Raw genomic sequence first — 15,752 nt, forward strand, 5'->3', positions numbered from 1 at the left:
TACCGCAAAAAAAAAAAATAGTGGACAGTGATGAGGGGCCAAGATGGGGGAGGGACAATGCTCCTCTTCTGATGGTGTGTTGCTCTCGTGGAGAAGCACGTGCTTCCAAAGGCTCCCACACGTTAAGTTCAATATAAGAAAAAAGGGATCTGCTCAGCTGTTGGTCAAAACCTCTGCAAGGCAATTCAGTGCCACCCACCAAAATCTTAAATGCACACACCTCTGAGCAAAGCAATCCCACAGACATACCTCAGTGTGCAAAGATGCAGAGGAAAGGACCGCTGTTGTCATATTGTTTAAAGCAGTTAAAAAAAAAAAAAAAAGATGGCAATGTAAACATCCATCGACAGGGAATCATTCTATAAATGTCAGTGTTTATAATATGGAGAACTCTGCAGTCAGTAAAAAGAGTAAAGTAAACCCATACAGACGGGAAAGATGTTCCCTAATGTACCATGAAGAAAACACCTTTGATATTAATCCACTTGTGCAAATGTAATGGATTCTGATTACTCACTGTGCACACTGATCTGGTGAATACAGAACCACACTCCTAGGGGAAGATACAGGGTTAGGTTCCTTTGAGCCTCTGATCACAACCGATCAACACATAACCTTTTTTGTGTATTTCTGTTTACTATATTGTTGACTCATGATCACTGAACTCACAGCCAACAGCACTTACACCTTATACCTGAGCAAAGCTTACCTAACACACACATTTTCTCCTAAGGTACACACACCACAGCCTTCCCAAAGGTAGGAACAAGACACCGCAATTCAGCACGATGGTTAGGGCCCGTTTTACAGAGCAAAAACACCAACAAGCAGAAAAATGAGAAAACATGGCACTAAACAGCAAAAAAAGGACACCTGTTATTAGTATGAGAGTTGAGAAGGCATAGTGCTGCCTTGTTCAACCTCAGCAGGGAACACGCACGCCAGGCGATTCACATCTTCTGCTGCTCAGCATGTGTCCACGAATGATCCGAAAAGTTCCGGGAGTATTGATTTTGGGGTTACAAATAAATTTTAGTGAGTAGGCGAATTCACAAGTATGGAATCTTGGACTCATGAAGGCTGACTGTATGTTTGTATATGCACAGAACATTTCTAGAAAATACACTCGATCCATTTTTGAAAAAGATGTAAGGAACTGTTGCCGGAAGTTACCTCTGGAGAATGAGATGGGTAACAGATTTTTTATTTTATTCTTTGAATCTCATTTACAAGTGAGCACACCATTTCTAATTTTAAAACTCGACAGGAGGGAGACGGGCCTTTCTACAGGTAAGCACAGCAGAGCATGACAGACTCATGCTGGGCTACGGCACCCTGCCCTGCAGGAGGACCCATGTGCAGAGAGGGGTCCTTCCCTTGCAGAGGCCGTGGGACCACCCTCCTGCTTGATGTTTCCCTCTCCTGGGGAGGAGGATGAGGGCTGAGATGAAGGCTAGCATTGGACTCAGGCTCACCTACAAAAATATGGAAGTCAGAACTTTATCCCAAGAAACAAATGGACTTGTCCCCCTGAGCTTTCACAGCTTTTCACAAGCCCGAAGCCAGGAGCACGACAGGGCTCACCAACAACTCAGCACTAAGAAATCTTGTTTTCCCAGGGAGTGGGGTGGGGGTCTGGAAGTCACAATGAAAGAAAACAGAAGTTTGCAAAGAGAAAGTATGACGGAATTGGGATTAGAAAGGAAAAAAAAGAAGAGAAAAAGGAGGAAGGGAGGGAATCTGGCAATTTTGTTTAAGGGCAGTTTTTTTTTTTTTCTTTTGGCCACACCACGTGGCATGTGGGATCTTAGTTCCCTGACCAGGGATCGAACCCGTGCCCCCTGCATTGGAAGCGAGGAGTCTTAACCACCAGACCACCAGGGAAGTCCCTTTATGGGCAGTTTATACGGCTGTTAATCATGATTCATTCCCTCCTCTCACCCCTGGAAATGAAAATTGGTTTGTTTTCCCAATTATGAAAATACAGAAGTACATCTAGATCTGGAAGGATACACCCCAAACTTTGGGAATGGGACTATGGATGTGGGGGGAAACAATTTTTTTACACTAAGTCCTTCTGTATCTTTTGTATGTTTTTAACAATAAAAATGTATCTCATACTTTTTGTATCATCACATTTAAGGCCATGCTACCGTAGCAATACCACCAAGCATGCCTCTTGTCTTTCTGGTTTTCTTTCCCTCCCTCTCTCCTTCCTCAGGCTGGTCCATGTCCTGAGGCTAAGAACTCAGCACCCAGTCATCTCTGAGCAGTGACAACCAGGCAAAAGTAAAACTCCAAGTTTCCGGGGCTTCCCTGGTGGCGCAGTGGTTGAGTCCGCCTGCCGATGCAGGGCACACGGGTTTGTGCCCCGGTCCGGGAGGATCCCACATGCCGCGGAGCGGCTAGGCCCGTGAGCCATGCCCGCTAAGCCTGCGCGTCCAGAGCCTGTGCTCCACAACAGGAGAGGCCACAACAGTGAGAGGTCTGCGTACCGCAAAAAAAAAAAAAAAAAAAATGGTAGAGTCTATGTTGTGATATGAATTCTACCTCAATTTTAAAAAATAAAGCAAAATTCCAAACTGTGTGACCTTGGGCCTCTCTGAGCCTACAGAATGGTCAGATGACAGCATGATCACATGGGCTGATTGTGAGGCTTCCAAGTGATGTGTGTGTAAAGTGCTTGGCACAGGGCTGGGCGTGTAGAGAGGGACCAGTGAGCAATGAAGCTGCCCCCGCCGGGACGACGATTATTATGTGGCACTGTGAAAGCCAACTCACGTGCGAGTGGTGGAGTTTCTGTGTTGTCAAATTGTCCTTTTAATTAAACACCAACAACCAAAAGACAGTTGGGGAGGGGTGCTATGTAAGAGGAAAGACTAAAGAAGAGAGTGGCTCTTCTCTATTTATGGTATATTTGTATTTAGATTATATTTATAGTAGAATTCTCTCCTGTGTTGAGGAAGGAAATGCAGTTAACTTGGTCATAGAAAGGCAAAGGGTGGCTTTGCCAGTGGTGCCCCAAGGAACAACCCACACGCTCTTGCTTTTCTGCCCCCTTCCACAGGCTTGGAGACATGCGTCCTTGACTGGCTCCTGCTTTATGGGGGCAGAAGGGGCTACGTGTAGGTGAGAGGGCTCCACCTATGCAAAGGCCCTTACCTGGAAGCAGCTTTAAAAACCTAAGCATGGACAGGTGGGGGCAAGAAGGACTGTCCCCCTTATATCTGGGAATTAATTATTTGCCACAAAATCAGCAGAACTCAGAACTTCCTGAGGCAAGGTGAACCCCCTTGTGGCTGACAGTCGGCCTGGGGAGAGGGAGGGAGGAGTGAATAGGACTTCAGGCTGTCATGGAAACTTTTCTTTCCTGGGGCCTCTGAGCATATGGCAGGTGTCCTGAAAAATCCGTGCCTGCCGCCCAAGGCTGGCTGCTGTCCTCAGACATGTGGGTGAGGCCCCCTCCCTCTGCCACGGCAGCAGGCACAAAAGAGTCCCCAGTGCGCGCCTCTCATCCCAGCTCCCCAGATAGATGCCGGGAGCCTCGGTGAACCCATGGAAATCCGAGTCCCCTGCCCCCAGGGCCCTCGAGGCAACCCACAGATCACAGACGGCAGCAAGCCAGAGGCCACGGTGCAGACTCCTCGAGGGCCGGTGAAACGCGATGCCTGTCCTGCTCTCCGCTGAAGGGGACGTCTCGCAAACCCCCCAGCTCGTGCTGATTTGAGACTTTGAAGTAGTGAGCAGGCCGGACTCCCAGCAAGACAGGCTCCCCTGTATAACATGGGAAATCCAGCTGGCTCAAGGTAGAGAAAATCACAAGTCAGGAGGCTGTAAACCCAGAGCAGCCAAAGGGATTAAGATAACAGCAGGTGGCAGGTGGCAGGTGCCAGGGCGGAAAACAAGGCAGAATTCTGAAAACTCTAAAGCCATGTGTCTGGACCTGGCTGACTGTGCTGGAGGGTCTGTAGCAGCGTGCCGGGGACAGACAAAGCCACAGGAGAAAATGGGCATGGTGGTCTCAAAGCATCAGAGGGAATCAAGCACTGGGGAATGGGGAAGGGACCCATAAAATAAAATAGGACAATAACATATTGTAGCGGAGAATGTAAGATCTGATTGAATTTTAAGGAGAAAAGACTAGATGTCAAGGAAATGTGACTGCAGCTGGCCACTTTGGGGTGTCCCGCTCGTCTGCATGAAGGGCCACTTGCCCCAGCTCTAAGGGAAACTCTGGCTCCATTCATTTCCTTTAGCCCACAAATATTGTTTTCATTTTATTTCATTTTATTTTTTTTGGCCACACCACACGGCATGTGGGATCCTAGCTCCCCAACCAGGGATACAACTCCCGCCCCCGGCACTGGAAGCACGAGAGTCCACAAATCTTATTTTTTGAGGCCTTACTATGTGTTCCTTTCCCTCCCTGAAACTCACTGCTTAGTGGGGGAGGTGAGTGTCAATCAAAAGTCCATGAGGCCGTGGGGCTGTACCTCAGGGAGGCCTTACGTACACCCCACGTCCAAGGCGGCAGGGGAGGTTTTCTCGGGGATGTGAGGGCAGGGCCCAAGTGCCGTTTAACCAGGACCAGATGGGCAGGGGGAAGGAATGGGAAGTGCTGTGGGCAGAGGGAACAGCATGTGCAAAGATCTGTGACAGGAGGGGCTTGGCTGGAACCCAGGGATGGAAGAGGAGAAAGGCCTGAGGTCAGAGAGGCAGGACACCGACGGACGGTCCTTCTAAGACTGTCGGTAAATCAGGGGGCAATTTTTAGTTGCAGCGTGGCATGGCAGACTGCGTTTTAAGCAGATGACCAAAGTAGTAGCATATTCATTTCCTACCTAGGCAGACAGATGGTCAAAGCCATGCTGTGTTTTGTTTTGTTTTTTAAGATTTTTTTTTTGATGTGGACCCTTTTTAAAGTCTTTGTTGAATTTGTTACAATATTGCTTCTGTTTTATGTTTTGGTTTTTTGGCCGTGAGGCATGTGGGATCTTAGCTCCCCGACCAGGGATCAAACCCACACCCCCTGCATTGGAAGACGAAGTTTTAACCACTGGACCACCAGGGAAGTTCCCATGCCATGTGTTTAGTGAGGCCTCACTGGAAGATACAAACTCCAAGAGGCCTGTGCCCAGGCCTGGAGACTACATAATGGGTCCTGCTTGGGGCCCACACAAACAGTCACATTTCTAAACATGTCCAAGAACAGTGGTTGCTAGGGCTCCCCGCCCCCCCCGCCAGCAATTTCAGAAGCCCTATGTCAGAAAGCAGGTGACATGGGGTTAAGACACAGGTTCTGGCACCATGCAGTTCTGGGCTCAAATCCTGTCTGCTATAGATGAGCTGGGTGACCCAAGGCAAGTTTCTTAACCTCTCCGTGCCTCGGTGAAATGGGGGTACTAAAAGTATCTGTCTTCTAGTGTCACTGTGTGGATTCGTTAAGATCAAGCTGCTAAAGTCCTCATCCCTTGGCCTGGTACATTATAGATGCTACAGAAAATGTTGGTTATTCTTACTATGGTTCGCATTCAGCTAAGGATGAACGCGGAAGATGTGCAAAGACCGTGGAAATGCAGAACGATTCGGGAGCACCCGGGCTCACCAAGTGGGAGGAAACGGCACAGGGAAGGAAGTGGGTTCCACATACTTGCGAGCAGAAGGCAGGAGACTGCCACGGCGTAGAGCTGCTTGGAGGTGGTGATGTTATAGCGATCCAGGAAGTGGTCCAGCAGGTAGACGGCCAGGTGCCGGGCGGCGGGGCAGAGCTGGCAGTGGCTGCTCAGCAGGGTTAAGATGTCAACAAAGAACCGGCGGCTCTTCAGGAGCGGGGAGTGGGCTCGGAAGGTGGGCAGCTTCAGCTCCTGGAACAGGCAGGGCAGAAGGAGGGTCAGGGCTGTCTCCCGAGAGCCTCAGAGGCCCACCTGCTGGCTGGTGAGGAAGCATCGATTCCCTCCACACCCTCTTCGTTTTCCTTCAAGTCCCAGGATGGCAGCCCCTCTATTCTAGAAACTCCTGGACCGTCTTCCACCTGCCCTCACTGAGCATAGGCTCGTAAAGGGTCAAGAACATGAAGACAGAGGCAGGTGAGGGAGCGGGCCATTCCCAGCAAAAGCTCGACTATCTGAGATGCACGAGGCCATAAGACATGTAGGAGGCCTTGAGGTGGAGACCCACATCCAAATTTTGGTTCCTCTACTCAGCCAGTTTGACGGACCTTGGTCAGCCTGCCTTCACCTTCATTTCTTCCTCAACAGCTGAGGATTAAATGAAAAATGGATGTGAAGCACCTATTTTGAAAAAATAAACCATAAAAAAGTTGTTAAAATAACAGTACAAAGAACTCCCAAATAGCCTTCACCCAGATTAATTGTTGACATTTTACATTTTCTCTCTCTGCAGACATACACGCTTTTTTCTAAAAGTAAGCTCTAGACATCGTATGTCCCCCTAGGAGGTGACTTTTCCTTTGTAATTCATACACTGCCGTGTCACCTGAATTTATTTAGTCTAACACAATAAAAACCAACAAGAGAAATGTCACCCAACCAAGATTTTTATGACGGAAAAATTTTTCTTGTATATCTACCATATTTATAATTGAACCAAAGTAGACAAGACACAATTTATTTAGGAAATGTCTTAGCAACATTTTGTCAAATAGGGAAACAAAACTGAGGAAAAACAGGAAAAGAAAAGCTGGCAGAAAGGGAATTGTGAGAGCTCACTAAGGGCACGTTCCCTGGGGGAGGAGATTAAAACAAATTGGTGCCCATCCTCCGTGTAATGCCCTCTCTTAACCCTGGGGCTTTACTTAAATAGCAACAGCTCTGGGATGAGAAGATATCTGTTCATTCACTCATTCAAGAGATATCAATTCATTCATTTCACTCAGTACTCACATCAAGTACCTCCTATACATCAGGCATTATTCTAGGCACAGGATGTACAATCTGGAATGAGATAGACACAGACCTAAATGTAACATTAAAACTATAGAACTCTTGGAAAAAACACAGGAGCAAATCTTCATGACTTTAGATTAGGCAATGGCTTCTCTGATCTGACATCCAAGACAGAAGGAACAAAAAAAGAAAAAAATGCATAAGTTAGACTTCAAAATTTAAAACTTTCAAAAGATACCATCAAGAAAGTGAAAAGACAAACCACGGAATGGGAGAAAATGTTTGGAAATTATGTATCAACAAGAGACTCTAATTCAGAATATATAAAGAACTCTTACAACTCAGCAATAAAAAGACAAACAACCCAATTTAAAAATGGGCAAAAGGGCTTCCCTGGTGGCGCGGTGGCTGAGAGTCCACCTGCCGATGCAGGGGACACAGGTTCATGCCCCGGGAAGACCCCATATGCCGCGGAGCGGCTGGGCCCGTGAGCCATGGCCGCTGAGCCTGCGTGTCTGGAGCCTGTGCCCCGCAACGGGAGAGGCCACAACAGTGAGAGGCCCGCGTACCGCAAAAAAAAAAAAAAAAAAAAAAAAAAAGGGCAAAGGACTGAATAGATATTTCTTCACAGAAGATATAGAAATTGCCAATAAGCACATGAAAAGATTCTCACATTACTAATCATTAGGAAAATGCAAATCAAAAGCACAATCAGATACCACCTCACATCCATTAGAATGGCTATTATAAAAACCAAAACCAAAAGAGAAAATAAACAAGTGTTAGTGAGAATGTGGACAAAATGGAACAAATTGAAAGCCTCAATACACTGCTGGTGGAAAAGTAAAATAGTGCAGCCACTGTGGAAAACGATCTGGCAGCTCCTCAAAATGTGAAACATAGAGTTACCACATGACGCAGCAGTTCCAATCCTTGGTGTATACCCTAGAGATGGAAACACAGGACCACACAAAAACTTGTACTGGAATGTTGATAGTGGCATTATTCATAATAGCCCCCAAATGGAAACAACCCAACTGTCCATCAACTGATGAATGGACAAATATGGTCTGTCCATCCCATGGAATATTATTAGGCCACAAAAACGAATGAAATACTGATATGTGTTACAACATGGATGAACCTTGAAAACATTATGTTAAGTGAAAAAAATCCAGTCATAAAAGGCCACATATCCTATGAATCCCTTTATATGAAATGTCCAGTATAGGAAAATCTGTTCACCAAAACTGCCTGCCTCAGCCAGGCACGATAATAACCACCTGCACGTGTTGTCTCACAACAGGAGGTCCCGATAGGGCCCACTGCCGCTGAAAACTAACCAGGAGAATTCGGGAGGGGCCAAAAGGAGGGAGGAGACGCCAGCCCATAATATGTCCTGCCAACCTCCCAGAAACCCTCACGCTGGAATCCATCCTGGCTGAGAGATGCACACGCCATCAGGAAGGACCCTAGTCAGACCAAACAGGGGCACAAGCAAGATGACTGGCCAGAGACAACCTAGAAAGCTAACCCCATCGCCACAAAACCTGAGACCGTGAGCCACGCGGCACAGCAGTTCTCCTGGGCTCCCTTATTCCGCTGTTCTCTGCCCGGGCGCCCCTTCCCAATAAAGTCTTTTGCCCTGTAAGGATACGTGTCTCCTTGGACAATACATTTCCGAGTGTTAGACAAGAGCCCACTCTCGGGCCCTGGAAGGGGCCCCCCCTTTCGGTAACAAATCCATACAAACAGAAAGCAGATTAGCAACTGCTGGGAGCTGGGGGCAGTTGGGGAGGTTGGTGGCAGGGGGACCTGCCAATGGATATGGGGTTTCTTTTAGGGATGATGAAATGTTCTGAAATTAGATAGTGTGGATGGTTGCACAACTCTGTGAATACCCTAAAAGCAACTGAATGTATACTTCAAAAGGGTGGATGTTATGGTGTGTGACTTATATCTCAATAAAGCTGTTATAAAAAAAATAAGATGGACACATCACCCACTCTCATGGAGTTTATGGCCCAGTTAGAAAGAGATGGACATCAAAGAATAAGGCAACTGCAGAATTCCAAACCATGATCAACACTACGGAGGAAAGCTGTGGACTCTGGGAAAGCTCCTCTGAAAGCGAAGCCTGGTGGAGATTTCATGCTGGGATCTCTTTTCTTCTGGCTTATTCCCCCAGAGCCTTGAGTCCACAACACAGCTCTCTCAGTAGCCCTAGAGCTGTGCTCAAGGAAGATGCCCAAAGCCTGAATCAATTATTTCCTGTTCTTAACATTATACATGAAGAAACTGAGTTTGACAAAGTCCAAAAACCCCAGGGCTTAACTAACTAGCAATATTAGATCTGAGACTAGAAGAATTTTAATGTATGCTTTTTCTCAACCTTTTATTTTTTTTTAATCATGGAGAAAATCTTTTTTTTAATAAACAATGTTTTAATTGAAGTATAGTTGATTCACAATATTTTGTTAGTTTCAGGTGTACAGCAAAGTGATTCAGTTAACATATATATATTTTTTCAGATTCTTTTCCACTATAGGTTATTACAAGATACTGAATATAGTTTCCTGTACTATACAGTAAACAATCCTTATTGTTTATCTCTTTTATATATAGTAGTACGTATCTATTAATCCCAAACTCCTAATTTATCGACCTCCCTCTCTTCCCCTTTGGTAACCATAAATTTGTTTTCTATGTTGGTGAGTCTGTTTCTGTTTTATAAATAAATTCATTTGCATTATTTTTTAGATTCCACATATAAGTGATATCACATATTTGTCTTTCTCTACCGGACTCACTTCACTTAATATGATCATCTCTAGGTCAGTCCATCCACGTTGCTGCAAATGGCATTATTTCACACTTTTTTAGGGCTGAGTAATATTCCATTGTATGTATGTACCACATCTTCTTTACCCAGTTATCTGTCAGTGGACACTTAGGTTGCTTCCGTGTCTTGGCTATTGTAAATAGTGCTGCAGTGAACATTGGGGAGCATATGTATTTTTGAGTTAGAGCTTTTGTCTTTTCTGGATATATGCTCAGGAGTGGGATTGCTGGATCATATGGCAATTATATTTTTAGTTTTTTAAGGAACCTCCATACTGTTTCCCATAGTGGCTGCACCAATTTACATACCCACCAAGTGTAGGAGGGTTCCCTTTTCTCCACATCCTCTCCAGCATTTATGATTTGTAGACTTTTTCCATCATGGAGAAAATCTTAACTTCTTTATGGAAAACATCTGACTTCTCTGTGTATTATTCATCTTCATTGTTTGATGGATTCATGCTGCTCCTTGAAGGCGGGGGTCTGGGTCTGCTCTTGCTCATGTTTGTTTTGCCACCACCCTGGTGTGATGAGAACATGGTCAGGTGCCCGAAACTAAACAGTGAAGGAGTGAAGGGAGGGAGGGGAACAGGAAGGGAGGGACTGCAGTGATAAGCACCAACCACCCGGGGCCCAGAGGAAGGTGTGGCTATCTGTGTAGAGTAGCAGGTCCGTGGGGACTTCAAGGAAAAGAGACCTGTCTAGCCAAATTCTGGAAGGATGTCTAGGAATTAACCTGTTGAAGAAGCAGGAAGGAAAGGAAGCTCAGCAGGAAAAACAGCACCTGCAAGGCCACACTGGTGTCCCGTCTGGGGAATCTGGAGTCCTTGGAACAGCCGGAGAGGAAGGGTATGCTTGAACATAGCAGGCTGCGAGGGTGGGCAGGGTCCCAGCCTGTATGTCCTGCTAAGATATCCGGCCTGCCCTGAGGGCAATGGGGAGCCAGCGAAGGGTTTAGAGCAGGGCGATGACATGGGCGGAACAGCCATGCAGGAGGATCTCTCAGCCAGGCTCGTCCTGGGCTACAGCCAGACAGCTGGTATCAGCAGCCAACGTGTGGCTGCAGCCCCTCAACGACAGGGCCCTCTCCCCACCCTCCAGCAGCCCCCACAAGCTTGCAGCCTACTTGGGCATTTCCTCTAAGCAGAGGGCTCTACGGCTCTTGACAAGAAGCAAGCAGTCACAGATCCTTGGTGTTCCATAGGCAGCAGCTGGGGGAAATTAGCCAAGCGACCTTTGGCCCAGGCCGCGCTGCCCTCATCAAGGCGGTTCAAAGGCCCCAAACACAATAAGTCAGATATGCAATGTCTTGACTTCCCTCCCAGCTCAGCTCAGCCCAGCCAAGCTTCACTCCCTCCCTCTGGATTTTCCCTTGTGTCAAGAGAAACTCAAAGCAATACGCTGTAGGTCTTTTCCTCTGAACACTCCCCTGCGAAAAGGGCCCACTGGCTCGAGCAGATTCTCACAGGAAGCCATCGGTGCATAAAAGAAAAAGCTATGGACCTTCAGAACAGGCAACAATAGCTCCGGAAGGAGTTAGCAGGTAGAGCTTCCTGGAAAAGGCTGGTCTCAAGGGTGGGCAGGCTTCTGAACACAAGAACAGATGCCTGCGATGCTTCCCAGCCCCATTTCTTCTCCTCCCTCAGACACGGGTTTAAAGGTCACTTCCTGAGAGAGGCTTTCTCTGACCCTTCATCATTCCAAATCAGGTGCCCCTTGTTTTATCTCTTAGCACGCTGTTCTTCATGGCCAGGTATTTACTTATTTATGTGTCTTTTCCTGCTAAACACTAGCTTCAGAGAGCAGGAGCCACGTCCATCTTGCTGATACCATCTGCCCAGTGCCCGGAGCCTGGCACAGGGGCAGGTGCTCAAAAAAATATCTGCATGAGCAAAAAGGAATGAATGGCCATCAAAAGTCATGGAGGAAACTTACATGCATATTACTAAGTGAAAGAAGTCAATCTGAAAAGGCTGCATATTATGACTCCAACTGTATGACATTCTAGAAAAGGAAAAACTATGGAGAGAATGAAAAAAGATCAGTGGTAGGCAGGGGTTCGGAGGGGAGGAGATGAATAGGGGGAGCACAGAGGATTTTTAGGGCAGTGAAACTACTCTGTATGATACTATAATGATGGATACATGTCCAAACTCACAGAAGGTGCAACAATGTAAACTGTGGACTTTGGGTGACAACAATATGTCCATGTAGGTTCACTGACTGTAACCAATGGACCCCTCTGGGGGGTTGTTGATAGTGAAGGAGGCTGTGTGTGTGTCAGGGGGCGGCAGGGGTACAGGGGGAATCTCTGTACCCTCCGTTCAGTACTGCTGTGAACCGAAAACTGCCCTAAAAAACAAAGTCAATTAAAAAAAAAAAAGAATGAACACAAGGACATTCCTCCCTGCTCCAAATACACCCATCCCTGCCATATATGGGGGAGCAACTTGGCACAGATTGTAAAGTCAGGCAGTTCTGGGGTGGAGTCTCACCTTCACTATTTACTAACCTTGGGCATGTGAATTCTGCACCCGTGTCCTCATGCAAAAAACGGGGGTCACAGTGCCATAATGTAAAGCATCTGGCACTTCACAGCACTCAAGCAAGCGTCAGTGGCCTTTCCCTCAAACTGGGCAATCAAGTCTCAGGTAAGTTGAGCTTATCTGCCTCTGTCGGGCTCTCATAGAAAGCTGCTTTGTACGGTGGAACGAGACATTCTACCTGAGGGGTTACAGCTGGGCCTGGGGGTCTGTGCAGAAAAGGAAGCCTGACCACTCCACGTGCTCTGCGGAGCCCCGGAACCAAAGGGAATTAGAAGCTCTGAGCCTCTGCTTTTCTCCTGCACCTCAGAGCAGGGCGATTCTTTGGCAAATGAACAACAATGCGGGATGCCAGCATGCCTACCCTGCTTAGTTGAGAGTCCAGCCGATTACTCCCCTAACCCAATTAGCGGGGAAAGGCATTCATTACAAGGGCTTTGCTCTAAGGATCGCATTCCTCCCCAAGCACTCTTGACCTAAGTCAGCTCCGGGTGCACGAAGCCAGACCCTCTGCTGAGTGCTGAGTGGCCTGGATTCCAGAAACCAAAGAGCAGCCTGCTGAGAGGCGGCTCAGGAAGCTCTCCTGGATTAGGCAGGCACTTGGCAGGCACGCAGCAGCTGGCACGGGCGGAAAGGGGGCGGGAACCAGTCAGGCAGGGTGACTTTGCTCGAGCTGGGGCCAGGGGCAGCATCGGTGTGGCCGGCACAAAAGCTGCGGGGAGGGCACTGAGAGGAGGGGAGGAGGGGTGGAGGGGCGGAGGGGCGGGCAGAAGCTTCCTGAAACTCTCCCTCCCCAGTTCTGGCTCTTTATCACCTGAGCCAGACGGGAGAGCACCTGTGCCTGAGGTACATCTAGAGGCGGGAGCACAGGGACAGATGGCCATGATAGGGTGAGGGCCGGGGGATCCACCTTAAAAAAAACCTGCTCTTGTTATCTCAGTAGTTTACCATATTTTAAAAAATAATAACAATGGACTAGGAAAAAAACTATTAGATGTACACCAAAATGTTACAGTGGTTATCTCAGAGGGCTGGGATCCCACATGATTTTTACTTTCACACTTTTCAACACTGCCCAGATTTTTAAAAAACATTCACTGAAAAAAAAAGAAACATTCGCTTTATTATTTCAATTACTGTGTTTCCAGTTTGAAACAAATGGAGAGGGACTAGATACCCACTGTACTAAGGCCCAGCTCAAACCTTATCCCCGAGGATTCCCTGGCAACCCTGCATCATCGCTTTGACAAAATCAGCTCTTTAATAATAGCATCCGGGCTTCCCTGGTGGTGCAGTGGTTGAGAGTCCGCCTGCCGATGCAGGGGACACGGGTTCGTGCCCCGGTCCGGGAAGATCCCACATGCCGCGGAGCGGCTGGGCCCGTGAGCCATGGCCGCTGAGCCTGCGCGTCCGGAGCCTGTGCTCCGCAACGGGAGAGGCCACAACAGTGAGAGGCCTGCGTACCGCAAAAAAAAAAAAAAAAAAAAAAAAATAGCATCCCCCCTGCCAGTGCTGGGCTAAATATCCCGCTTCATCCTCACAAGATGTAAAGACCCCACCAAGGCACTACCCAGAAGTAGTGTTTTTCTTTGTTTCTTCTTTTTACTAATTATAAATTATGTGCTCACTGATACATTTTCTAAAGTAAAAAAGAATAACAGATATCACTGATAATCCCTGGTGCAGCGAGAAGCACTATTAAGTTTCACATGGATTCTTCAGATGTTTCTGTGTGCAAACTTTCACAGAACAGGATCCTCACCTACAAGCACATCCCTTTCACAGGAATCTGTGGTTTCAATGGCTGCCTGGAGTTTCATTGTGAGGTTGTGCTGTGACTTCACCAGACCCCGATTCTGGACGTTTGGGCTGTTTCTCCTATCTTCCTTGGGGTGTCGTCTGAGAGGCCTTCCCTGACCCCCCGCTGCTGCAGCATCCCTACAATCAGTAGTTACTGCTGACTCACGTGTTCCTGTCGCCCCACCCTGCCCCTACCACCCACAATGTGATCTCCGGGAGGGAGGGAGCCACCTCTTTCCGGGTCTTGGTTGTACCCCTGGTACCCGGCACACAGTTAGGGCGAATGAATGTCTGTTGAATGAGTGCATGAATGTATGAATGAATGAATGGACTGTTCTGTGATGAACACAGGTGCGACCCAAGCAAACACCAACTGGGGGACCTTCCCTCCACCTGGGGCCTTCTCTAACCTCCTCCCCCAAGTCTCCCTTACCTGGTCCTGCACCTTTCCCTGGGGTAACCAACGGGGTGGGGGAACGGCCCCCGAGTGGGAAACCCCAGGGACACCAGAGGTGCCATTTTGGGGGAGAGGAAGGCGGCGGGTGTCGAGACAGGCTTGAGCCCTTTAAAAACACTCTCCTTGCTGCCTAAGAGCTCTGCCTGAGGCTTTCAAAGCAGAAAGAGGACTACCTGAGAGGTGCAGGGCTCCAAGAGAGGCCAGGGACAAGTGAATCGTGACCCACATAAAGCCCCAAACCGAGCTACACACAGAGGCAGCAGGGCCGCCCTGTAGAGGCTTTGGAGGTTTCCATGCTTCCCCCTCCCCTTCCCCCAGCACAGAGGCGCTGACCTTGGCAGAGGTTGGCAAACCCTCCGCACCCGTGCTGGGCTCAGATGTGCGTGGGAGCATGGGCGAGGCCAGCCCCAAGTGCACTTCAACAGACCCTGAGCCCGTAGCCAGGACCCCAGCCCATCACTGTTGCAAGAGAGACGGGGAAGAAAATTCAGTGTGTGCCCCTCACACACAGCCTCTGCCGGCATTTTAAGGCCAACCTCAGAGGGCTTTGAAGGTCATGTGCACTGTGAAAGTTCAGCCAGTCACCCCTGGTTACTCATATTAGGGGAGAAAGGGAAGTCTTCATTTGACCCCTTGGTGTCCTGCACTGTTACTTTCTAATTGACTATTAACCCACACTTCCTTCCCATCTCTGCTTAAAAGTCACTTCTGAAAAGTGTTCCCTGGTCATGCCCCTGTCAGTCCCCGAGCATCCAGGACTTTCTATCCATCCATCCGTCCCTCCCTCCCCCCATACAAGCACCATCTTCTTCACCCCTGACTGGGCATCACGAGGGCAGGGGCTGGGTTCATCTTGTTCGGCTCTGTGACCCCAGCACCTGACACAAAAGAGATACTCAATCCTTACCCAAATCTCCAAATTTGGGGAACTGCAAATACTTGGAATGAAAAGGTAAGAAAAAATGAGTCGCTCCTGATCTTAGGTTGCATAAAACTATTCATCTAGTTGAGCAATTCCAAGTACTCACAAAGGCTGGCAGTGTGAGGACAGGGCAGGGGTGGGGGAAATGCTGAATTCCAGGGGAAGAGAAAGCTGTCCTTGCCTTGGGGTGGTGTGTGCCTCAGTCTACTCCACAGCAACACAGGGTAACCGAGGAGGAGGAAGGCCAGTGTTTACAGAGGCCTGGGAGCTTTAAGAATCATAAA

At 48.1% G+C, this 15,752-nt stretch overlaps 1 protein-coding gene across 1 annotated transcript in view; it reads right to left on the reverse strand.

The window, feature by feature from the left end:
- Positions 1-15,752, reverse strand: part of CCNJL (cyclin J like) — a gene marked incomplete at its 5' end in the record, with an annotated part of 54,484 nt that overhangs the window by 17,568 nt on the left and 21,164 nt on the right. Inside the window, 1 exon segment of the mRNA XM_079702078.1 lies at positions 5,651-5,864. Within this exon segment, the coding sequence (XP_079558204.1) occupies positions 5,651-5,864 (214 nt within the window).

This window comes from Hyperoodon ampullatus, assembly GCF_949752795.1.
Source record: "Hyperoodon ampullatus genome assembly, chromosome: 4".
Classification (NCBI taxonomy): Eukaryota; Metazoa; Chordata; class Mammalia; order Artiodactyla; family Ziphiidae; genus Hyperoodon; species Hyperoodon ampullatus.